The 27,738-nt window shown below is 35.6% G+C and overlaps 3 protein-coding genes across 3 annotated transcripts; all 3 read left to right on the top strand.

Moving 5' to 3' along the window:
- The first annotated feature begins 798 nt into the window (after positions 1–798).
- On the top strand, positions 799–3,806 carry LOC145096148 (uncharacterized). Its single transcript, XM_079033915.1, has 6 exons — positions 799–904; positions 1,001–1,370; positions 1,551–1,632; positions 1,679–2,480; positions 2,589–3,668; positions 3,715–3,806. The coding sequence occupies exons 1-6, from the start codon at positions 799–801 to the stop codon at positions 3,804–3,806; spliced, it is 2,532 nt and encodes an 843-aa protein (XP_078890041.1).
- Positions 3,807–4,032: 226 nt separating this feature from the next.
- On the top strand, positions 4,033–7,491 carry LOC145096147 (ATP-dependent DNA helicase RRM3-like). The gene is made up of 4 exons (XM_079033914.1): positions 4,033–4,896; positions 5,200–5,378; positions 7,330–7,405; positions 7,483–7,491. Exons 1-4 carry the CDS (start codon positions 4,033–4,035, stop codon positions 7,489–7,491), a joined length of 1,128 nt encoding a protein of 375 aa, XP_078890040.1.
- Positions 7,492–12,982: 5,491 nt separating this feature from the next.
- Positions 12,983–14,858, top strand: LOC145096145 (F-box protein At5g03100-like). The gene is made up of 5 exons (XM_079033913.1): positions 12,983–13,076; positions 13,126–13,618; positions 13,739–13,873; positions 14,027–14,492; positions 14,844–14,858. Exons 1-5 carry the CDS (start codon positions 12,983–12,985, stop codon positions 14,856–14,858), a joined length of 1,203 nt encoding a protein of 400 aa, XP_078890039.1.
- Positions 14,859–27,738: the final 12,880 nt, after the last annotated feature.

The following is a 27,738-nucleotide window of genomic DNA, read 5'->3' as shown; positions in this document are numbered from 1 at the left end:
AAATCATCCGAACCCACGATTGGTTGAAATTGGGGAAAGAGCAGATGTAAATCGAATAAACCCTAGGTTGGAAACGAGGATGATGAGTCATGATGGTCATCATGGAAATAATTGATTATGGCACTGGAAGAAGGAGAGTCTACCTTCAGATCGTATTTTTCAAACCTGACTATGACCAAATCGGACGACGAGACGGCATCATAGATGAAATATTCTAGGTTCCCTTTCATTCGTTGTTGATTGCGATCGATTATGGGGGAATCGATGAGATTCATTGATGGCTAATCTTCGACGACCATCTATGGAAGATTGGAGTCGTTGTAAACAAACATCCAAATTTATTTCTATTTGCAGATCAATCAATCAACATTGTTCGTCAAACTCAAAATGTCAATACATTTACAACACCTGCAAAGCATAACACAACCATACAATACTGTCCTTCCTTTACAGATGTTAGAACTTCATTTTTCTAACATTACAAATGTTATAAATCCGTTATTTAACATTAGAAATGGTAATTATTTATGGTTTTTAAAATATACTATTATCCATTATGTATATAATCGGGATATATATATATATATATATATATATATATATATATATATATATATATATATATATATATATATATATTGGTCAGATAACATCAGTTTCGATAAATATACCACTTCCAAGTTAGCAAACAAAAGACAGTACCATGTACTTTCAAATGAAATGACATCAAAAAATGCATCTACAGTAACAACTTCTTCATCATCAATCAAGTTAAATCCAGGATGTCATAAATTAAAAATGAAGACGAGACATTTATCCCCTATCCCATTGATTGATATGACAAAAGATGTAGAAAATATACATCAAGTGAATAATGAAAATCTTATAGTTGGTATCTCAAATGGTAATCAAAAAATAATATCCATTTTACATTTCAAATACTATGTTGTATATAATTATAAAATTCATTGATATTTTATTCAACGCTTTTATTTTACAGAATATTTGGATCATGGTGATCAAGTTGTTGTATGTCAAACATGCCGTGCAAAGTTATGGATTAGAGGTAAAGAAAATGGGAACACAGATTATTCATTATGTTGTGGTTACGGCAAAGTTCAACTTCCAGATTTAAAGAATGCACCCCCGACTTATGAAAGAATGTTCCGAAATATGGACTCAAAAAGCAAACACTTCATGAAAAACATTCGACGTTACAATTCAATGTTTTCTTTCACATTGATGGGTGGTAAAATTGATTCTTCAATCAATAGAGGAAACGCTCCATACATTTTCAGATTGGGTGGTCAAAATTATCATAGTATTGGAAGTCTTTTGTCAACAAAAGGATCGAAACCAAAATTCTCTCAGTTATACATTCATTTATGACACTGACAACGAAATTACAAATAGACAAAGATGTTTTCGGTATTTTCTCAAACTTCTTATTCATAATTTAGTATTATTATTAATATATATATATATATATATATATATATATATATATATATATATATTACTAATATTATGTATAAATATATTTATTTTAGTGGTGAAAAGGATCAATCAACATCAACTGATAGTGATATTATTGAAGATATTAAGGTGATGTTGGATTCAAATAATGTCTTGGTTAGATCTTATAGGATGGTAAGAGATATTTTTCAGAAAAATCCAGAAAGTTGATATGAAATTACGACTTATCGGGAGAAGGGAGCAAGATGGAAGAACATATAACCTACCGACTGCTTCTGAGGTTGCTGCTTTAATAATTGGTGACATTCCGGATTCAATCGAAAAGAGGGATATCGTCGTTCAAACAAAAAATGGTTGTCTACAACGTATCAGTGAATTGCATCCTTCGTATCTTCATCTCCAATATCCATTGCTATTTCCATATGGGGATGATGGTTATAGTGTTGACATTCTTCATAGAGGTGTGTCATTTACGAACAACAACAAGCGTGCGAAATGTACAATGATAGAATATTCCGCTTATAGGATTCAAGACAGAGATCATTCATTCTCTCTCATACTTAATTCAAGAAGGTTGTTTCAACAATTTCTGGTAGATGCCTACACTATGATGGAAACGGAGAGAATGTACTACATACGTAGGCAACAACATGTTCTTAGATGTGATTCTTATGAAAATTTACGTAACCAAAAAGCTCAAGGAACGATTGATATCTCGAATGTCGGCCAACGTGTCATATTACCTTCATCCTTTACCGGAGGTGCACGATATATGCTGCAAAACTATTTGGATGCCATGTCACTATGTAAACGGTTTGGATATCCTGATTTCTTCATAACCTTTACGTGTAATCCCAAATGGCCTGAGATTAAAAGGTTTCTTAAGGATACTTCACTTCAACCAGAAGACAGGCCTGATATACTATGTAGGTTGTTCAAGATCAAGCTTGATGCATTCATTAAAGACTTAAGGGAGAATCAAATTTTCGGCAAAGTTCAAGCATGTAATTAAAACTATATTTTTAAATTTTTTATAAAACATTGGTCTTATTATTATATTTTAAATATGTTTTAATATCTAATCACATTTTTTTTGGCAAATTCTTTTACAGATGTTTATACCATTGAATTCCAAAAAAGAGGTTTGCCGCATAGTCATATATGTCTATACATGCATTCTGACAACAAGCTACCAACTGTTGAACTTATCGATCCGATAATTTCAGCAGAGATACCAGACAGAATTGAAGATCCTGAATTGTATTCACTTGTAAATGAGTTTATGGTTCATGGTCCATGTGGAGCTGAAAATATGAATTGTCCATGCATGGTGGATAAAAAGTGCTCTAAAAACTTTCCAAAACAATTCAGTAATCATTCGTCTGTTGATCAGAATGGTTTTCCGTTATATAGGCGAAGAAACGATGGTCATTTTGTAGAAAAATCAGGTGTAAGGTTGGATAATAGAAATGTTGTTCCATACAACAAATATCTATTGAAAAGATATCAGGCACATATTAATATTGAATGGTGCAATCAGGGATCTTCTTTAAAGTATTTTTTTAAATACATAAATAAGGGTCCTGATAGAGCTACAGTTGCTGTTGTACCAACCAACAATGAATGTGAAAATAATGATGCGGTCGATGAAATAGTTGAATATTACGATTGTAGATATTTATCAGCATGTGAAGCATCATGGAGAATTTTTACATATGATGTTCATTGCAAATATCCTTCTGTTGTCAGACTACCTTTTCATCTTCCTAATCAACAACATATTGTATATGGCGAAGACGATGATATTGATGATGTTCTTGACAAACCTTTTTTAGCGGCTTCAAAGTTCACAGCTTGGATGAAGTGTAATGCAATCGACACTGAAGCACGAAAACTCACATATGTTGAATTCCCTACAAAGTTTGTTTGGATATTAAATGGTCGGTTTTGGAAGCAAAGGAAAATAGGAAAAACCATCGGTAGAATTCATTCTGTTTCACCTAAACTAGGTGAAACATATTTCTTAAGGATTCTTTTAAATAAAGTAAAAGGACCAACATCATTTGATGATATTCGCACGGTAAATGGTCAAACACATTCTTCTTTTAGAGATGCTTGTTATGCACTCGGGCTATTAGATGATGACAAGGAATACATTGATGCAATTAAAGAAGCAAGTCATTCTGGATCTGGTTTTTATCTACACTTTTTATTTGCTACATTGTTGATGTGTAATAGCATGTCAAAACCAGAGGTCGTTTGGGAAAATACATGGGAATATTTGGCAGATGGAATTCTATATAGACAACGACAAAGATTTAAGTCTGTAGGTATAACATTTTTTCTTATTTTTTTTAAATTAATTTATTTTTATTATTCAACAACCATTAAAAAATTATTAATAAAATTATTAAATATCGACGACATATTTTATTAATTATTTAATATTTTCGTGCAAAATTATCACTCGGAGTAGATGAACTTAAGAACTTAACTTTGTTCGAAATACAACAAATTTTACTTCGAAACAACTCTACTCTCAAAAACTTCAAAAACATGCCATACCAAGATGTTGAATCCATTTCTTCTTCAAACAATCGGCTTATCACCGAGGAGCTAGATTACGACGTTCCTGTGATAAAGAATGACTATGATCGTATGTTTCTTGCATTAACAAATGAGCAACGTAATATTTTCCTAAACATCATGAGTGCTATTCAAGAAAATAAAGGAGGTGTCTTCTTTGTTTACGGTTATGGTGGAACTGGTAAAACTTTTTTATGGAAAACAATATCTGCAGCAATTAGATCTGAAGGAAATATTGTATTAAATGTTGCTTCAAGCGGTATTGCTTCCTTATTATTGCCCGGTGGTAGAACAACACACTCTCCATTTATAATTCCATTTGAGCTTACAGAGGATTCTTTTTGTAACATAAATCTAGACGGTGAGTTGGCAAGCTTAATAAGAAAAACCTCTTTAATAATTTGGGATGAAGCACCTATGGTCCATAAGCATGCATTTGAAGCTTTAGATCGAACTTTGAAGGATTTATTAAGGTGCGTAAATTCAACAATCTCAAATATTCCATTTGGAGGGAAAGTTATTGTCTTTGGAGGAGATTTTAGACAGATTCTACCTGTTGTTCCGGGTGGCAGTAGACAGAACATTGTAAATGCTTCTTTGAGTTCTTTATATTTATGGGAACATTGCAAAGTCCATAGATTAACAAAAAACATGAGGCTAACTGTTGGAAGGGATCAATCAGATATAGGAAAAATAAGAGATTTTGCAAATTGGTTGTTGGATATAGGAGAAGGAAAACTTGGTGGTTCGAACGACGGTGAAATGATTATCGATATTCCAGATGATATTCTCATTAATGATTCACATGATCCTATAGGTTCCTTAATTGAGTTTGTATATCCTTCAATTTTAGAGAACTATAGCGATATAAATTATTTCCAAGAAAGAGCGATACTTGCTCCGAAAAATGAAGTTGTCTAGGAAATAAACGATCGTTTGCTTAAGAAGTTTCCAGGAGATGAAGTTGAATATTTAAGTTCAGACAACATATGTGAATCCGAATTTCTCCATGATCAATTTGATGCAAATCTATACTCTCCTGATGTATTAAATGGTCTCAAAGTATCCGGTTTACTAAATCATAAGTTAGTTTTAAAAATTGGTGTTCCAGTAATATTACTGAGAAATATTGATTAGAAAAACGGCTTATGTAATGGCACAAGACTACAGGTGTTATCATTGGGCAAACGTGTTATTGAGGCACGTATAATAACTGGAACTAATATTGGAAATCGGACTTTTATTCCAAGAATGTCTTTAACTCCATCTGAAAAAAGATTCCCTTCAAATTCACAAGAAGACAGTTTCCTTTGGCCGTATGTTTTGCAATGACTATTAATAAAAGTCAAGGACAATCGTTATCAAAGGTTGGTTTGTTTCTGAAAGATCCAATTTTTTCACATGGACAATTGTATGTTGCCTTATCTAGAGTTCAGAGCAGAGAGGGATTAAAATTATTAATTTTAGATAAAGATGGCAAACTCACAAATAAAACTTCCAATGTTGTTTATAAGGAAGTTTTTCGAAATTTGTAGCCAACTTTTTTGTAACGTCGTTTTATTCAATTTTAGCAAATCACACTTAATCCATCATATTACTGTATTTTTTTATAATTACGTATTGTTGTATTTTATGTTAATTTCATTACACACATTGGTAATGCATCATCTGCATATGTCCAACAAGAATCATGCATCAAAAAAAGAGTTTTCAAAAATCTTCATTCCTAATTAAATACTTCCCATTTACTTTGTAACTAAATACTTACAAATAAAAAAATTTATTGAAATATTCAATATTACAATTTATAAGTTATCAGAATTATTGAAATATTATTTTATTAAATAATTAATTTTTAAATTCAATTCAAAAACAGCACCCGTGGATTCCACGGGTTTTAACCTAGTATATATATATATATATATATATATATATATATATATATATATATATATATATATATATATTGCAGAATGAGGGTTTACAGAGACGTGGAGGAGAATACAGAGCACCATGGTGTAAGGATTGAAAGAAGTAAACATATATTTAAGGTAATATCGACCGATTTTTAAGAAATTTAACTTAATATCACCAGATTTGTAGGGATTGATTGAATTTGATAAGAATAGTTTTAAATGCCAAATTCTGTTTCCTAATATCCTATCGGTTTAAAAGGAGGCATCTGACTAGTAATATTTGATTTGATAAATAAATGTCATTTGAGTGATTTAACAACTACTTTTTATAAATCATGTAAAAGATAATAAAGATTAATGAGTTTACAAGTAATATTTCAGTATACTCTTTTTAAGGTATGAAAAAGCATACTACAATTAGAAGAAAAAAAAATAACAGAATGTCCCTGATATAGGAAAAAAATGGTCCTCGTCATATAAGACATATTGTTTGTATGCTACCAAATTAGTATATCAACTTACCCTAAAATTGGATGGCGAATCTCATAATAAATTTATTATTCAAACCGGAATAAAATTATAAAAAAATTTAATGTTAATATGATGATATTAAATTCAGATATAGGAATTTTTTATAAAAACGGATATTATTTTGTTAACTACCATAGCATTTTAAAATGCTTTTCCAAAAGTTCAACAATGACATCTGTTCGTTTTATCAATTTATCTTATCAGTATAGCATTTACCACTTTATATTGTCATTATAGCATTTACCATAACCATGATAATTTTTTTAAACTTTTGATTATCTGTTCTGTTTTTGCTTGAAAAGTTTGATTAATGAACTTTTGGAAGTTAGAGTTTTTATTTACAACCATCTGAGTTTTTTTAGTTAGGATTTAATAGTGAGCATTGCACAATTTCCATGTATAGATACCAATAATATAGTCGGAAAACACACACCACTTAGGTTTACACAAGTGATGTCTAGCCTAGCTGGATTGATGCACTGGGTTTTATACCCATGTGGGGCGTGAGGTTGGGAGTTCTATTCCCTTAAACTACCTCTTGTGGTGCCACATGTGGGGAATTTTTCCCTGGAAATCCCTATAGGGGCTAGGTTTGCCCTGTAAAGGAGCTCGAACCCGGGGTGCTCGCTGAAATATTGCGAGTAGGCTCCACTTAATTCGTTTGCCGTTTCCAAAAAAAGTTAGGTTTACACAGACAAAAATACGTTTTTACAAAGAAGTGGAGGAGAATGATGGTTTACAAATGTTTAGTAATCGGAAAACCAATAATATTTTTGATATGAAAGCAACTAACCATTTTTTTTTCCTTTCTTTCTTGCAGAATGATGGTTTGCATAATCTTGGCAAAGAAAGACGATTTACCGGATGATGGTACAAGGGTTAAATCAACGAAACAGGTATTTAACAACGTAATATGACCAAAGTTGGAAGGATTCCATTGATTTAGATAATGAATGGTTTTTAAAATATCCAGGATTTCTAGGGATTCATTGACTTAGATAAGGAATTAATGGTTTTATTGTTGGAAGAATATGGGGGAAGTGGAGAGAAAGATATGACGTATCATTCATATTTTTATCCTAGGCCTTTATATATACCCTCAACCCTATTATTATTATATATAACAAACTAACCCTATTATTTATTATTTATTTATATATATAACAAACGACGTAGCCGCATTTTCTCGTACCATCATCATCGTACTGCTCAGAATTGATTTCCTGTCCAGCGTATCTGTTCGATCAGGTACTCTCCTTCCTCCATTATTTGATATTTTTCTTTTCTTCTTTTTCTGTATGAACTTGCGTCACTGCATAACTGACCATAATTTAATCATAGTTTTAAAACTTTTATATTATCAACGTGTATTAACGTAGCGAGATACAAAATTCTGTGTAATAACGTGTTTCACTGCATAACTGACATCCTTGAAATTGTATAGTAATTAACCTCATCCACACCCACAAGCCCCTTATACAGAATCTACAATGGTAGAGAATTTGAGTATTAATTACAAAGTAAAACTGCAAAAGAGCATACTAGAAAAACATAAATAGAATACGGTTGTTTACCAAAATAGAGTACACCGTACTCTATCTCTACAATACTTCCACATATACATATATATATATATATATATATATATATATATATATATATATATATATATATATATATATATATATATATATATATATATATATATATATATAAAGAAGAGGGAAAAAGTCATGTTCAGAGATCAAATTTACATGGAGGGTATAACTGGTACGCAAGGTTTTGGGTAAGGAACAAACAAGCAAAAATAACAAAAGATGTCATACTCATACATAATGGCACTAACTTGTTACTAATGTTGGGGAAGGGCATATATTGTGTTAACTATGACTTTGATTTCCGTTAAGCATGTAAGTCCACAGTATTAAATAATAATCATGTGGATATAAATCAAATGTGAATATTGAACACATACATCTCAAAAGTCAAAACAATACCACAGTATTAACGAATATTTCAGCATTCTAGAATCAATCTCTGCTGATTGCACTAGAAATTGTCACCTCAGCCTAATTAAATCAGAAAACAAAAGGAAAATAATAAGAACATGAACAATCATCAGAAAAATTACCTCCTCAGAAGATACTCTTCTTTTATAATTTATATACTCCATCGCCTAATTTGAAATTTAAAGACTTCCTAAATCCATTCAGTTGATCATGATTGAAAAGGTAAGTATCAGATTCTGAATCTAGGTAAAAAAATATGAATAATCTGAATCAGGCATTACATCGAACACATTATATATGTGCAATTACAAACCACAAGAAAATTATACAAAATAGGAGAGAAATGAAAGGATATAGCCATATCAGATAATGATTCACAATAAAGATTTGAAAACGGACTAAAATTACAAGAAGAAGGCCAATTGAAACACTTGAAAATTTCAGAAAATTATCCATAGAGGAACATATTAAAAAGGAGATGAAATATCCAGGAGCATACGTACCTTCTTGACAAAACTAGCATGGGAATAGGAGGAGTCATTGGCTCGAAGATGATGATAGTCTCGTGGTCATGGTGATGAGATGATGAGTAAACGCTAAGAGAAGTGGTGAAGTCGTGCAAATGAAAATATGCATGCTCTGTAGGTAAAAAAAATAGAACATATTTGGCGATCATTTAAAAAAAACAGGCTGACAAAAAAACAAAAATATAAAATCGTATTAGAGTACGGTTAAAATTCACAGCCGTACTCTATCTTGTGTATCGTATTTACGATTTTCTAGTAGTGAAGTCAACATCATGATTGAAATATAAATGGTATAGAAAAATATCTCCAAAAATTACCAACTAGAATCAATCATATTTATATAGAGAAATTAAATATCCTCATACCTTTTTTTCCTACTTATCATTTTATCCATGTGAAATGGTGACATGTGTCATATTTAGATAAGGTTAATGATATTTTAATACACTTGTCATCATTTCAAGTTATTGCATGAATGGATATCTAAGTATTACGAATATCTCCAAGATCACAAAATAAAGCTTATACATGTATAGTCATTAGCTGTGATCTCACTGTATATAAAAGCTACTGTAAAGATCAATAATAAGTGTGCATCTTCGGTATCTCCAATACCTTTATATGGTATCAGAGTCAACCAAAGATCCCCTGAGCAACTCTCGTTCCCTCTCTTAAACCCTAAATCACTCTTAAAAAACACTCAACAACGGCTACAACCATTCAATTGATTGCCACCACCCACTTTCCTATCAAACTCACATCTGTTAATTTTCCTGTTTGGCGCAAACAAGTGGAATTTACCCTCATCGGACTATAACTCGAAGCACTGCTCGAGAAGACTGGGTAAGACTAAACTCAAGCTATGCTAGCGCCTCAAGGTCACACATTATTTCCTTAAAATCTAAATTGGTGAAGAACCTCAAAGGAAATCGATCAATCACTGATTCTCTTCAAGATATGCGGTCAATTGCTGATGACCTAACCCTAGCCCAAAACCCAATTTCTGAAGAAGATCTCATGGTGCATATTCTGTCCCAATTAGGCGATGAATATGCCAATATTGTCGCAACCATCAAAGTAAGAGAAAACGGCCTCTCCTATTTTGAATTGTTTGAGAAGATGATCCATTTTGAAAGAGGACTCAGAGAAACTTCACAAAATCCAATACCCTCCCTGATCACCTCCAATTATACTTCTCGATAACCAAGTCACCAATCCTCACTGGGCTTCCCTCAACGCAACTAAAAATTTACCTCCAATACCCAGAACGAGGTCCAACTCATCCTCCATGGGCTAACTCTCAATCCAACAACAATCGCTAACCCCAAATTGAAACTCCACTTATTACCATTATTGAAATATTCCGGGCCATCCAACAAAAGGATGCCGCGAGCTATCCAGGTTCCTTCGTGAAAACAATATCTCCATCACTGCCAACTCAACCCCATTCCCTGTTGTAAACATGACCACCGTTGGCCCCACCTTATCGTAACCTACCTGGTTATTTGACACAGTAGCCTCCAACCATGTCACTTTTGACCCCTCCAATCTCCACTCTATCTCAGAATATGGGGGACCTGATGAAATACAACTAGGAAACGGTACAACACTACCAATTTCACACATTTCCTCAACAAACATCAATATTCCATTTACACCTCTATCTTTACCTGATATTTTGTGTGTTCCAAACTTAAAAAGAAACCTTATTTCTATTGCTAAAGTTAAAATGTGTAAAACTAACATGGTTTCTGTTGAATTTTTTTCGTCTCATTTTATTGTGAAGGATCTTCGCATGGGAGCGTGTCTACTACGGGGGGAGAACATTGATGATGTCTATCACACCACCATCTCATCCTTACATCAACTGAACTTCATCACTACCAAAAAGTCTGTTGATTGGCACCACAAATTAGGCCATCCATCCATCATAGTCTTCAAAACAATTGGGTCCAGTCTAGGTCTTAATTCCAAAATAATGTTGAACTCCAATATTCATTGTTCTTCCTCTGTGGTTAATAAAAGTCACAAATTTCCCTTTGGGCCAAATTCTTTTGTTGCCACCAAACCTTTACAACTAATTTACTCAGATGTATAGGGTCTAGTTAAACAATTCATTGATCACTTCACTTATTATGTTGACTTCTATTCCAAATATGTATGGCTTTACCCAATGCAACACAAGTCTGATGTTGCTAAATTATTCCCTCAATTCAAAATCTTTGTCGAAAAATTCTTTAATCAGCAAATTATATCCATTTTCACAGACAACGGGGGAGAGTACATTGGCTTACTCCCTTTCTTACAATCTCATGGCATGTCCCACTACACAACCCACCACATATGCCTGAAAGAAGAGGATAGTTGAAAGGCGTCATCGACACGTAGTTGAAAAGGGTCTGTCCCTGCTCCACTATGCCAAACTTCCACTGGAATACTGGTCCATGCTTTTCAGACCGCAGTCTACCTTATAAATCGTCTACGTACACCTACCCTTGCAAATAAAAGCCCCTATCAGATTCTCTGTAATCAAACTCCATCCTACTCCAAACTAAAGCCATTTGGCTGCCTCTGTTACCCATGGCTCAAACCATATACCACCTCCAAACTTCAACCTTGCTCCTCACCATGTCTATTTATTGGCTACTCCACCTCTAAATCTGCATACAAATGTCTCGACCTTACCATCAACCGTCTCTATCACACTCGTCACGTGCAATTCATTGAAGACAGTTTCCCATTTCATGAGCATTCACACTCCTACTCCTTGCCCATATCTCATGAATTTCATCCCAGTTCAACAATTACTTCCCCAGTCTCAACCACCTCATCCTCTACACGAACGGCTATCCCTCTCCCACCTCACCCACAAACATCCTCCATCCCAGATCCACCAATCGCTTTTATAAATCACCCTCAATCACCGCCTACCACCACTACACCTCCTACTGACCAACACTCTACCCCTTCCCCAAATCACATCTCACCTAATTCTCCCTTCCCTACTCCACTTCCGCTCATACTTACTTACTCTCGTCGGCCACGCCACCCATCTTCTCCTTCCCCATCCACTCCCTCTCCTATGATAGCATCCGAGTCACCTCCGCTTACATCAAATATATCCCTAGTTCCACCACCTTCCCCTCTTCCTAAAAAAAGAGGTCACAAACCCAACAAAAAATACTTCAACTCCAACTTTGTTAACACTACCACTCTTCACCCTATTCCTCCAACTATTGAACCCACCACTCCCAACCAAGCCATGAAAGACCCCAAGTGGCGTGCCGCCATGGATCGACTTGCTTGTTGATGCTCTCATCAAGCCTGTGGGGCGCACGCTTTTTGTATCTCTTCGTTCCAAGATTGGAGTCTCCGATGGATCCTCCATCTTGCGGGGGCGTATTACGAATATCTCCAAGATCACAAAATAAAGCTTATACATGTATAGTCATTAACTGTCATCGTACATATGCTGTCATATTAGTACTAATACTTTCGATTAATCGCTCCTTAATTAGCTCCATTCCATGTATGTATTATGGCTATAAAAGCCACTATAAAGATCAATAATAAGCGTGCATCTTCGGTATCTCCAATACCTTTATACTAAGTTTAAGCACCGAACACAAATATTCAACATGTGTAATTATAACAGCACATCTCCAAGCTAAAAAAAATAATAATAAAAAATTAAAAAATGCTTGCTCCATGCAACAAGCAGAAAACACATAAAGTCCCCAAAGATCAGATCATAAACATTGTGCTTCCTTGAAAAAATGTATTAGCTTTTTGTCACTTAATAACTACTTTTGTTACCATGTAAAGATAAAATTGTGCAAAAGTCTTCACAGTATCACCACGTTGACTTTAAAAATTGTGCTACATAAGAATATTCAATTCATTGTTTGATAGATTCACAATAGACTTATTTTTCTTTATGGTCCCTATTCAATTTTCTTTTCTTTTCTTTGAGCAACATGAGTTTTGTGCAATTTGTCTTGGGGGAAAGCAGCGGGTGATTGATGTTAGAAGTAGGTCGAAATCAACCAAAAAATGCCCATAAGTTTCAATAAATCACAGAGAAAGGGGATGAGGATGAAATCAGCGAGTTGCCTGATTGCTTGCTTCTTGAAATCCTCTCCCGTTTACCCTCCACAAAATATGCCATTATAACAGGCACACTCTCCAAGAGATGGGAGCATCTTTGGACTTTGGTACCTACTCTGAGTTTTAATCTTAAAGATTGCCCGCGACATCTTTGTTTCAAAAACCCTGAATTCGCTTTATTGGTGGACAAATCCCTAACTCAATGTCGCCAACCGAAGCTCAAGAAATTTCTAGTGTATACTAAGTATGATATTCAATTTGAATCGCAGTTCAACAATTGGATTCTTTTTGCTATAAGTTGTAACGTTGAAAAGCTTAACGTGCACTTTGAGTATCTAGGATGGGAAGCTAATTTTCGGTTAGATCAATCTGTTTTCTTCATCAATTCTTGTTTTACTGATCTGAGTTTAAGAGGCTGCATTTTGAATCCAAGTGGGGCGATTAGCTGGAAGAATCTTCGGAGTTTGTGTATTTGGACTAAAAAAATTAGATGAAGACTTGATTGTAAATATATTATCTGGTTGTCCTCTATTGGAAACTTTAGTGTTGAATTATGACTATTTCCATAGCGATTATATTAGTTCAGATTGAATGATGAAATTGAAGCTCCAAATAGTTTAGAACAACAACAGTACCCCAATCATAATAGTTTATCACTACTTAATCAATGGCCCCAACTGAAGAAGCTCAAGAAACTCGAATTGCATTCCCATGATATTCGGTTCGAATCACTATTCAATCGTTGGGTTCGTTATGCTATAAGATGTAACGTTAAAGAGATTAATATAATTTTCTACCATAGTGAAAAGTTTAAAATAGATCAAATTCTTTTCATAAGTTCATGTTTTAATGAGCTTTTATTAATGGGGTGCAGGGTTGATCCTGTTGGGGCTATTAGTTGGAAAAATCTTACAAGTTTACATATATTATATTATGGTTTTATAGATGAAGTTTTGATTGAAAATATTTTATCCGGGAGTCCAGTATTGGAAACTTTGCGGTTGATTTTTTGCTCTGGTTATAGGCGGCTCGATATTACTTCAAAGAGTGTTAAAAACTTGGTGTTAGCTGGAAATGAAAAGAACTATGATAATTATGATATCGAAATCAATGCTCCATATATTTTATCTCTAACAATTGAACGCCATTTCACTATGCGTAATGTTGTGTTCCTAAATGTGTCTTCTTTAATTAAAGCCACTTTAGATTTTTGGGCTTCCCCACCCTTCTCGTATGTCAGAAAGGGAATGACTAAAGATATAGTACCAGATATGCTTAAAGAAGTTATACTAAATCTTCAACATGTCAAGGAGGTCAAAATTGGGTTTTCATTACCTACGGTAAAATTTATTTGCTTTTTTTTTTCGGTTTTGGAACAATCAGTGCTTCTAATATTCGTTGTCTTCTCTCTTGGTAGACTCTTTCTTCTTTGCAAGCTGAAGGTTTCATTGTTCCCTCAAATGTGAAGTTTCCTCAAGTGACCTGATTGATGATGCTTTGAACTTATTGACGCTTTAAAGTAAAATGTTAGATATACAGAATTACCCAAGTATTATGATGCTTTAAAGTAGGATGTTAAATATGTTATATTCTTCTTTCTTATTTATTTTTTTTCAACGCAGAGCAGTTGATCTGAATTGATTTAAACTTGATTGCTGTTGCTTTTTCATTATCTTAATTTGTTACAACAGGTTATATCTGATTAGTTTGTTTTTTTTCTCAGTCTTATTTTCTTTTGATGTACATCAGGTTCAGTCTGTTAATTCTGATTAGGATATGTGGGATCTTAGATCCACAAACAACAGTCTACTTTTTTTTTTTGTTCGAAATCCTATTCTCTAAAATTTAATTTGTAGCGTAGTATATGCCCCATTTGTATCTTTGGCGCCAAAAGGTAAATATTTTTCAAAATGCACATAGAATGGCTCAAGAAACATCAATGCGCTTTGGTTTGACTACTGGTAAACTGATAAGTAAACTCACAACAAATAAATCTAGTGTCATTGCAATTTTTGTAATTATTAGTAACTTTATTTTCTCGTTTAAAATGATATTTGTTAATCTTTGTGATGGATCATTTCTTAAAAACATTTCATAAAACTAATTCATAATTATAATTACTTAATTACTGAACTTAAAATAAAAACTTCCATCCTATCCAGTTTTTTGTATTTGATTATATGTTACACGATTGTTGTAATATTGTTCCAATTGGGCTCACCGGCAAGTTTTTCATAAGATTTGTAGATGAGATTTGACCAATATTTAAGTATGTTCTAATGTATTATTGACATTTTAAAAGTATTTGGGCGCGTTTGTTTTGTGGGATTCCTAAGGAAAGTGAAGGAAATGGAAACTAGAATCCCGTAGTCATCGTGTTTGGCTTACCAATTGAATGGAATCGGATTTCCATAATCATATTTTAATTCTGCAGTTGATTGATTTCTAATTCTTTCCCAGCATATCAAGAATCTATATTCAATTCTATATCCTCCTATTATCTGTACGCTTGTGAAATAAAAAAAAACAACCGATTGTCATTATCTTTTCCCCGATTATCGTATCTCAATATATCTACATATCTCGATCGGTTCTACAATACAATTCAATTGCCGATCGTTTTTGTTGTGCGCCTCTGATACCTTTGTTGCCTGAGGTTAGTTGTTCTTCCTATTCTTTGTTTCATCCTTTTCATTGTCAAGCAAAAATGCCGAATTGATCATCTACAGTTCTTCAAATAACAGTGCTTCACCACGTTTTTGCTTCATCTTTGGTTAATATAAAATAATTAAATTCTTAATTAGCTTATGAATTATGGTGTGAGTTTGACTCTAGGTTACATTTGACTCTTTATCACAATAACTTTTATATATATTTTATTCAATTTGTGACTGTTTGTTAAACGCATGTTGGCCGCTTTTCTTTTAATCGTTGGATATTTGTTGTGCCGGCTGTGCCGCATCAATGACAATGCTTTGATTATCATTGTTGACATCCTACTACAATTCAACTATGTGTTCTTTTATGTGATGTAACTGCAATTAAGCCTGCAAGTAAAGTAATTGTTAATTTTGTGGTTGAAATTTACTGTTGGTAACATGTACTAGTTGTTGGTAGAAGTATGCACACCAAGTGTCTGTGTTTTTGCTTGTGTGGTGTTTTTTTTACCTGCATGATTTTTTGTTTTCAATCCTTTTGCCATTATGTTTGTTTTCTTGGAAAAAATGAGAAAAAAATCAAACAAATTTCTACTAAAACTCAAATTTGGTGATGATTAAAATCCACAACAATGTCAACTATTATGTCTTTAAATTATAAAATTTTCCTTTTCTGGGAGATAAGCAGGAAATGGCACGGCTTAGTCTAACTAGAAGCAAACATAGAAAAAAGATAAGTCAAATAGTCGTTACATTTTGGAATGAAGTTATGACTAGTATTACATGGTTTTTTTATCACGGTGTGCAAGCTATTACAAATATACAGAGGAGGTAAACCACGTATAAAAAACATATCGTCGGATGTGGATCGACAATCAATAATGCACAAATACGCTTACAAAAGTGACACTACGTGCATATCAAATCTCAGGATGACCCGAAGATGTTTCACAAAGTTGTGTGACATGCTTCATACATTAGGTGAGTTAAGAACAAGTAGACATATGGATATTGATGAACAAGTGGCCATATTTCTTCACATTATTGCACATAATGTGAAGAATCGGGTCATGATAGGTTGTTTCCAGCGTTCTGGAGAAACAATTAGCAAAATTGTTTCGCGAGTTTGCAACGCGGTGATAAGGTTGCATCCACATTTGCTTAAGAAACCGGAACCTGTTACAGAAAACTCTACAGATCAAAGATTGAAATTGTTCAAGGTATATATTAGACTGATAAAAAATTTCGAGTACTACATAAATTGCTTGATATGACATATGACCATTTCTTTTCTTATATTATGTAGAACAGCCTAGGAGCTTTAGATGGAACATACATAAAGTGCTTAGTGCCACTTAAAGATAAGCCTAAGTACAGGACAAGAAAAAATGATATTGCCACAAATGTCCTAGGGGTGTGTTCACAAGATATGCAATTTATCTATGTTTTACCGGGATGGGAGGGCTTAGCTGTGGATGGTAGAGTGCTTTGAGATTCCTTACTTAGGCCACATGGATTGAAGGTCCCAAGGTCATGTACATATAATAATTGTTATTTTAGATACGTATTAGTTATTATTTATGCTAACTATACTACATATATAGGTTATTATTTGGTAGATGTTGGTTATACAAATGGTGAAGGTTTCTTAGCCCCATATAGAGGTCAAAGATATCATTTGAATAACTGGCGTGCAGGACACCAACCAACTACACCTAAAGAACTATTCAACATGAGGCATTAGTCTGCAAGAAATGTTATAGAAAAATGCTTTGGTATTTTAAAGGCAAGATGGGGAATTTTAAGGGACAACTCATATTATCCTATTGATCTAAAAAATAAGATCATAATGACATGTTGTCTTCTTCATAATTATATAAGGCAGGAAATGACAACTGGTCCGTTTGAGAACCACTTTGAACTAGACGATGGAACCAGAGATGTCGGTGGTGGAGATTATGATAGTATCACTTCTGTTAGTGTATCAACCGAGTGGATCACATTTAGAAACAATTTAGCGCAAAATATGTTTGGTTCTTGGAATACTACACATTGATCATTTCTATTTTTGTTATGTTCATCATTTACTATGAATTTGTGCTACATTTTTTATTTTTAATAATGAGCTTTAATTTACTTTTACTGGTTATATTTGTTATATATACGGTTGTGTATTTTTTTTGTAGCATGCATTGTTTCATCTAGTTATAATGTTTATAAAAATAGTAGGTGTGATGAAAAAATCAAAAACTATCGCAACTGGACAATTACTGAAGATGCCAAGCTCGTAGAAGCATTGGTAAATATGGTGAACATGGGAGGATATAAAGCCGATAATGGTTTTAAATCTGGATATTTACTGCATCTAGAAAATGCATTGAAGGAAAAAATTCCTAACTCTGGCATATTGGGTAAACCCCACATTAAGTTAAGGATCAAAACCATGAAAAAAGATTGGCAAGTTGTTTATGATATGGTAAATGGTACGAACACAAGTGGTTTTGGTTATGATAGCTCCACTCTTCTGTAACAGCTGAACCAGGAGTTTGGGATTCTTACATACAGGTACAATATTATAACTTTTATGTATTTTGTTACTTCTTGTGACAACCCGAAATTTTCATTCGGTCAAACCCTAAAGTCAATCATTCCAAATTATAAGTCAAGTTCATTTTTATTTGTTTTTAGCAAATTTAAAGTTCGTTTGATTATTTTAATAATTATTCTTTAAACAAACGGGTGAAAGAAAGTGTCATCTTGAGTCTTGAAATTCCAAAACCGCAAGTACCACGTAGTTAAGGAATTCCCGGCCAAACTTTTATGTTTGGGCCGAAAATTATTCCAAAACCATAAACTCATGCCTTAAGCATGAGTTTACTCCCCAAATTACCTCATTTGTTACTTGCAACCTCAAGAGCAAACTCCAAACACTCTCAACTACCATCCCGGTTTTCACCCGATTTCCCTAGAATGTAAGTACTTCTTGGCTTGATTTGTTGTTATATCATAACAACTAGTGATTATACATCTTTTAATCCATCAAATTTCCTGTTTTGATTAGATTTCCAAAACACCAAGAGCACCAAGAACACACACTAGTGTTCTTGGACCTTAAACACCTAATCGAGCTCCGATCTTGTAAGTGAACTTGCTATAGCTTCTTGTATGCTTAGTATAACCCTTATAACACTTGAAAATCATCAAATAACACAAGAACAAAGGAGTTTATGGCCAAGGATGTTCTTGGGCCGTAAACCCCTTTTTAAGTGGTAAAATGGACATTAGTCCCTTCCTAAGCCTTGGATGCCAACCTTGAACCTTCCTAGAAGTATTTAAGACCTTAAACAACAATCAAAACATGTACCTAAGAGAGTTTACAACCGTGAACACATAAGAATATGGTCATTTGGCCGTAAACTCCACAAGGTGGTCTTATTATGCCCCTAATGCTTTCCTAAGGCTTGGACTTGATCATTTGATGCCCAATCATGACTTGTAAGACCTCAAAACACAATTTGGCACTTAGTACCATTAGTTTAAGGACCTAAACTCATGGGGAAATGTTCATGGGCCGCAAACTCCATAAAGGGGTGGTTCATGGGCCATAAACTCCAATGCTATGTCATACAACCCTTAGGTGCAACCCTTTCGTACCTATAGCACTTGAATCAAAGTGTTTCTATGATCTAGGGTGTATTAAATTAATTAATTAATTATTAATTAAATAATTAGATACATATATGTTTGATTATATGTCAACTAGGCTCATAGTGTGTGTCTAAGTCACCACTTGACACCAAGCACTTGCCCGACACTTCCATCCAATCCACTCACTACAGGTGAGTTCTTACCCCTTAATTAACATTTTAAATGTTTTTAAATGCTCATAGATGCTTTTATGGGGGGGAAGGGGAATACAAGTAAAGTTACAATAGTTATTATCTCAATCACATGTGATTAATAACTATCAGCAAGTGAATCTCTTACTTTCAAACTGTTTTACTAAACTGTTTTACTTCAAACTGTCTTAAAAACTCTTTTACATATCAAATGCTTTTACGAAACTTCTTTTATACTTTTCTATTGTCAATTGCATGCCTAGATATGTATAGTTATATAAGTAATGTTTGAAGGACTTAGGAAGGCTAACCCGCCTTATTTCCTTTTCCCCGTTGGGATGTGGTCTGGTAGGATATCGGGTATCCGTTCGAAGGTCGTTTTACTATTAGTTATATATCATGTGTACATATATAGTCATAAAGGTTCTTCGTGTCAATTCAATACCCTGGGTAGCAGGGGTATACTCCCATGTTCATACGTACAAGTTATATTACTAGTAAACTACAATAGGCGTAGTTTAGGGTTTTACTAATACTAATACTAGAACAATGAATCATACAAAGAGTCAGTTCATACATGAGTCCTAACTTATAGTGATGACAAACAAACATAATACATAGTGATGAGAAACAAACATAATACATAGTGATGACAAACAAACATAATACATAGAGATGAGAAACAAACATAATACATAGTGAGGAGAAACAAACATACATGCTAGACAGAGAAAGAACACACAATACTGCTAGCACATACATTACATATACTTTACATTAAGTTATGTGAGCCATTAAACGGTTCATGGCACTACCTGCCATGACCGTTTTTGTATCCAGAATCTCCTTAATTGGGGAGCGTATGAGTTTGCGTATAGATCTATATTGGATTGACTATCCTACACCTTGCTGCTCGCTACAGTGGGACTTGCATGTCTACGGGTGCCAAATGTCATTTCTTACGGCGTCTTACATCGTCGTTTTACTATTGAGTCGGTAGCAGGGTACATGCCGATCACATGGTACTTTAAATAACAATTGGTTTAAGTAGTTAGTACAACAGTAGTTACTTAATACAACACTACAGTACTATAATATTTATCCCATTACATTCACTTCGTGAACTTTCACACGTTGCAAGGTAATGTAAAAACTATATTTTTGGTTAATGATAGTTGGATTTGGGAAAATACACACTCTTACAAGAGACACACACAGTTACTAAATGCCTTGGTAGAAGGCTACTCTTAGTAGCCTACATAGGGTTTTCTAGGATAGTTCAAAAAAATACAAACTTTACAAAACTTATACATTACATCTTACAAACATCTTACAAATGCTTTCATACAAACTCAGAAACTATTATACTTATGATCTCACCAGCTTTAAAGCTGATACTCGCTTTCAAAATAACTTGTATTCTCAGGTCACCAGTAGACAGGTACCGGTGCTAGGTTTTTGAGAAGATGAAGCTTGTTCAAGACTCCTCTTTTATTTTGATGTACTTTTTGGTGTCTATTTAACTTGACATAACGCACTTGTATGAAATTATATTATTAATGCAATGGATGATGTTGTTGCTTGTTTACTACTTTGCATTGTTGTGATATTATACATGACGTCCTCCACCCCCGAACGATTCCGCCGTTCAGGTTTTGGGGTGTGACAGATTGGTATCAGAGCATTGTTTATAGTGAATTAAGTATATCAACCCATAAAAGATATATACTAACTATAAATACAATGGGATTAAAAATACTCTGACCAAGAGTTTATACTTTTAAATAATAAATATTTGATTGAGTATATGTGCCTGCATTCATACTAAAATCCGTGTCACGATAACAAGAACAAAAGTATTATGATTGTTGAATATCACAAGTAAGCTCGGGTATGTATGGTCAGTCTTGGGAATGACATAGCCTGATCAACTATGCTGGTCCGAGGAGTGACTAGCATATGCCCGAGAATGGTTGTGATATGGCAACAAGTCTAAAAACTTACCAACACTACCACAATGAAATACAATAGGGGTATTTGGTCTTACTATAAGTACTTTATACTTGAGAACTAAAGACAGACATGATCTTCATTACTAGGTCAATAGTTGCTAAGTGGATACATTAAGGTTATATGTAACTAGGATGATATAGACTCAGAATCTGTGAAATTTTGCTTTACCCCTGTTCCTTGTGAATTTGGAGTTAAGGTCACTTATTCGAAGGCCTATCCTGTTTGATTACATATAATCGGTATGCACTTTACAAATAGTGATGTAACTAATAAAGATCTTCTTATAATTATTTAGTTAATTCGTCTAATAACTACTTCTTGGCCACAATTCTCGCGTAGATAACATGGCTGGACTCCACCCCCTCGGCAACCTGTTCCTTCCGAACGAAGTTATTGCTGAATGGTTTGGAGAAGAACCAGATAATGATCATCCCATCCCTTTGAATGATCAGCATGACGAAGACCTTTCAGATGGTGCAAAATCCGAACCCGAAGTTGAGAACCTACCTCAGGTAGTTCCCATTCTAAATCCTAACCCTCGTCCAGCTTTTCATGGCCCGACGCCCCCTTGGGTAGAATGCTTGGAAACATGGAGATAAGATCAAGAGCAACCTATACCGTTTAATGGAGACCGAAGCTTCTACAACGTAAGTGAAGGGAGCTCAGCAGATAGAGTTCTACCAATCCTAGTCCGTAGAGTTGCCCGAAACGAAATTCAGGGCAGGACAGCTCTACGACGTATCACAGAAGTTGATACCAATGGAGGAATGCATATCCTTGAGCATGCTCGTGAGAGATCTGAGAAAGGCCATGAGACCCTGCTGCAAGCACTAGCCGAAACTCGAGTCGAAGTCATAGAGCTCCGAGTACGCCAGAGGGTGGACACCTGCTTGACATGGAACGAAAACTGGCTGAATTGAGAGTTCACCAGAGGGATGATTGTCACCAGTAGGAGATGCCTTACTTTCCTCCTTTATTTTAAAGAACAGTATTCCTGTTTATGTCCTATGTGACATTTTCTATGTAACTTTCTGGTACTGTAAGTACTTTTAGTTAGGCCTTATGCGGCCAAAACATTCCTACTCCGAATATGATGTAAGACCTTCTACAAGGTCAATTTTCCCAAACTTAGTACATCTTAAACATCTATGATTTTGGTAGTCAACTAACTTCTGTGTCACTCTTTGTTCAAATACTTTCATCATACTTTCATAGGAGCCTATCCGGGACCCACTCTAGTCAAGTTATTGGACTAGAGTAACTTAGCTCAAGAATCATTCCCAACCCTCTTCCAAGAGTTAGAACATGTTATTCACTGACCAATGATACCCCGACTCGAACGTCAAATGCCTTGAGACCATTCTACAAACATACTTCCATTCCGTACTAGGACTGCATCATAGGGATGTAGGTCAAACCTTCGTGAACATACTTCCATTCCGTACAAGGACTGCATCATAGGGATGTAGGTCAAACCTTCGAGATAATACTCTTACTCTTCAATTGAAAGATCAAAGTACATCTAGGGCCAATAGTAGCCACTACTAGAAATTCTAGTTCGTCATATAGGATTCGTAAGAAGATTATTATTATGACTTTCCTCGCTTATACATTCCCAAGTTATATATAACGAAGACCTGGTAGACAATAGAATGTGAGATTTCTAACTTAGTTTCTTTTCCTCGTTAGGATGCGGGACTAGAGTAGAATCACACATTTTATTATCCGCCCACCCTTGATTATATCATAACGTGTATAAGCTAAGTTTTCATGTATAATAACCCAGTTCTTAGCCAGAATAAAAAATGATACAGGTTCAACCATACTCGATCACGAAATTCATTCTCTTTTTGTGTAACAGAATCATGTCGTCAACCGGAAATAGTCAGCCGAGCAGCGAAACCCCTATCCTCCATATCGACGTCGCTACGTTACAAGATGCAGTAGCAGCTGCTGTGACAACTTTCCTTACACACATCAACTCCGGCAACACAAAGAAGACTGACAAAGGAGTCGAGAGTTCTGATGGTAGTACCAATCCGGGAAGTCAACAAATGACAACAGTCATGGACTTGCGAAGCCGTAAGACCGAAAAGAGGAGACGATATCGCCAAGCCAGAAGTGAGCGAAAGCAATTTCAAAGACTTGCCATGCAACAGCAGCAAGTGGCAACTCCTGCCGAACTCTTTAGGAGGAAAAATTAAAAGTGGAGTAATGAGGAAGGCACCCGTGTCCACGTAACTCTGACTAAACACCTCACTCCCACCACCAATGCTAGTACTAGCCAGTCATGCCACCAATGCGGTGAGATGGGGCACTTCAAGAAGGATTGTCCTATAACAAAGAACTCCGGCGCAGACGGCAGAATTCTAAGGATCATTGCCGCAGGGGAGACTACTCCGAACCCATGTAGAAGTAATTAAGGTGTTTCATTGTAACAGAATTATAAATCGGTTTAAATTAGTGCGACTCGAGTCTTATCTTTTGCGAGACCCCGTTGGTTAAGGGACCCTCGTGCTGCGTATACTTGCCTTTTGTAGTATACTTTGTTCGCAGCAGTATTACTATAGTTACTCTAAAAGTACTATACCTCTGTTAAAGGTTGCACTGTGGTGTTTTATCTGTAACGCCTTATGTTCAAATCTAATGTCTTTAGTTTCCATATGATTCCGACATGTTCGTACAACTTGAATCAATTCGAGCCCCACAATATCAGATTCGTGCATACATCTCTTCCTCCGAAATCGTCTTTCTAGAAAAACCTCTTACAACACTGACCCAGAAGGGCGTGGCCTTTGACTGGGAAGAGAAGCAGGAGAGAGCGTTCCAAACGCTCAAACGAGCCTTGTGCACCGCACCAGTACTATCCCTCCCTGAAGGGATAGAAGACTTCGTAGTCTATTGCGATGCATCGAATCAAGGGCTCAGATGTGTTCTGATGCAACGAGGTAAGGTCATCGCCTATGCCTCGAGACAGTTGAAGACACATGAGGTCAACTACACGACCCACAATCTTGAATTAGGGGCAGTTGTGTTTGCTCTGAAGATCTGGAGACACTACCTATACGGTACGGAGAGCACTATCTTTACAGACCACAAAAGCCTGCAACACATATTCGATCAGAAGGAGCTCAACATGAGACAACGACGGTGGGTCGAGCTACTCAGTGATTACGAATGTGAAATTCGTTATCATCCGGGTAAAGCCCACATAGTAGTTGATGCCCTAAGTCGGAAGGAATATTCTGGTCAAAGGGTCAAATAATTGACTATGACTATCCATTCACACTTGTCCACACAAATAAAGGCGGCTAAGCTCGACGCTTTGAAGCCTGAAAACGTGGCGGGTGAATCCCTGAGAGGGATGGATAAGAACTTGGAGGTTAATGGTGGCGGAGCTTATTATTTCATGGACCGGATCTGGACCCCGAAACTAGGTTGTTTCAGAGACTTGGTCATGAACGAGGCGCACAGCACTCGTTATTCCATGCACCCAGGTTCAGATAAGATGTATCTAGATCTTAAAAAGTTATACTGGTGGCCCAACATGAATGCAGAAATTGCTACCTTCGTGAGTCAATGCCTTACTTGCACTAAGGTCAAGGTCGAATACCAGAAACCCTCCAGTCTACTACAACAGCCGGAGATACCAGAATGGAAGTGGGAGCGGATTACTATGGATTTCATAACCAAGTTGCCCAAGACAACGGGTGGACTTGATACCATATGGGTCATCGTCAATAGATTGACTAAGTCTGCACATTTCCTACCGATCAAAGAAACAGACAAGATGGAGAAGCTTACAAGAACTTACATTAGGGAGATTGTACGACTGCATGGTGTTCCTTTATCCATTATCTCAGACAAAGATAGTAGATTCACTTCGAGGTTCTGGCAGTCGCTACAAAGTTCCTTAGGAACTAGGTTGGACATGAGTACAGCCTACCATCCACAGACAGACGGGCAAAGTGAGAGAACTATACAAACCTTGGAAGATATGTTGCGAGCCTGTGTGATCGACTTTGGGAAAGCATGGGATACTCATTTACCCCTTGTCGAATTTTCCTACAACAACAGTTATCACACGAGCATTAAGGTTGCTCCATTCGAGGCCCTCTATGGCCGAAAGTGCAGATCCCCTCTGTGTTGGGCTGAGGTGGGTTATACCCAATTAGCTAAAGGACAAGTTCTTGACAGCACTCTCACAGGTCTGGAGATCATACGGGAAATGATGGAGAAGATCGTTCAGATCCGTGAACGATTGAAAGCCTCCAGAGACCGACAGAAAAGCTACGCTGATAAACAAAGGAAACCGTTGGAATTCCAAGTGGGTGACCGCGTTCTATTGAAGCTCTCACCCTGGAAGGGCTTGATACACTTCGGTAAGCATGGGAAGCTGAATCCAAGATACATAGGGCCTTTTGAGATTCTCGCTAGAATCGGCCCTTTAGCTTACAAACTCAACCTACCCCGCGAACTCAGTAACGTACATTCTATATTCCACGTCTCAAACTTGAAAAAGTGTCTGTCCGACGAGACTCTTGTAATCCCACTCGACGAGATCGAGATCAACGAGAGCCTCAACTTCGTGGAAGAACCAGTAGAGATCATGGACTGAGAGGTCAAGCAAATGAAACAAAGCCGTATCCCGATAGTGAAGGTTCGCTGGAACGCCAAGCGGGGACCTGAATTCACTTGGGAGTGTGAGGATCAGATGAAACTGAAACATCATCATCTTTTTACTTAGTTGTTTGTAATAACTTAATTGCTTAAACTTTAATTTCGGGACAAAATTCCCTTTAACCGGGGGGGGGGGGGGGATGATGTGACAACCCGAAATTTTCATTCGGTCAAACCCTAAAGTCAATCATTCCAAATTATAAGTCAAGTTCATTTTTATTTGTTTTTAGCAAATTTAAAGTTCATTTGATTATTTTAATAATTATTCTTTAAACGAACGGGTGAAAGAAAGTGCTGTCTCGAGTCTTGAAATTCCAAAACTGCAAGTACCACGTAGTTAAGGAATTCCCGGCCAAACTTTTATGTTTGGGCTGAAAATTATTCCAAAACCGTAAACTCATGCCTTAAGCATGAGTTTACTCCCCAAATTACCTCATTTGTTACTTGCAACCTCAAGAGCAAACTCCAAACACTCTTAACTACCATCCCGGTTTTCACCCGATTTCCCGAGAACATAAGTACTTCTTGGCTTGATTTGTTGTTATTGATGGGTTTTAGCTATAAGAACATCCTATGTACTCATGCAAACCCTAATGCTTGGATCTAGGTTTCTCTATTGTACATGCAATTTATCCAAGACTATAAACCCTAGATCTAGTATATGATAATCAATATAACATATGAATTTGGGTTTAGATCATACCTTGATTGTTATGTAGCAATAACAATCTCAAATCCTCCTTGTAATGACTTTAGAAAGCTTAGAGTCACAAATGTCACTCCTCTAATGGTTCACAAACACCAAGAGCAGGAGGATGAAGAAGAGAAGAGAAGGAGGCTGCCCAAAACGTGTGGAAACCCTACTCAACAAGTTCACCACGTTTTTGAGCCTTAAGGGTGATTTAAACAGAGAGGCTATTAACAAGGAAACCCTAATTTGGATGCTTAGGCCCTAAACAACCTATGGACTCCTTCCTTAACAAGCCTTGGACGATTTCTAATGGGTTTCCCATAGAATTCGTCCAACCTTATTTTATAAGGTAATCCATAGCCCAATTGTAATTATCTTATAATTACAATTCCAGTCCCTTAAGTTTAATTAATCTCTTTTAGTCACAAAACTAATTACCAATTAATTCTTGACTAATATTAATTAAACAATATGATTTCTCCTTTAATATATTATTCCCATAATCTATTAATAAATCATATTTAATCCTTTCTCTCCATAATTCATCCTATCAAGTTGCTTTGATGAAGGCAACCCAAAAGGACCATGCACCATCGGGTCAAGTACATACCAAAATAGTAATGAACTTACACACTAATCCAACAGTCTCCCACTTGGATAAGTCTAATAACTATTCTGCGTATGACTTCAGATCCTGATCTGCAAT

This window comes from Lactuca serriola, chromosome 3 (assembly GCF_051521515.1).
Source record: "Lactuca serriola cultivar US96UC23 chromosome 3, Lser_US96UC23_V15, whole genome shotgun sequence".
Taxonomy (NCBI): Eukaryota; Viridiplantae; Streptophyta; class Magnoliopsida; order Asterales; family Asteraceae; genus Lactuca; species Lactuca serriola.
Note: the sequence above shows the minus strand (reverse complement) of the source record. Positions and strands in the feature narration are given on the sequence as shown.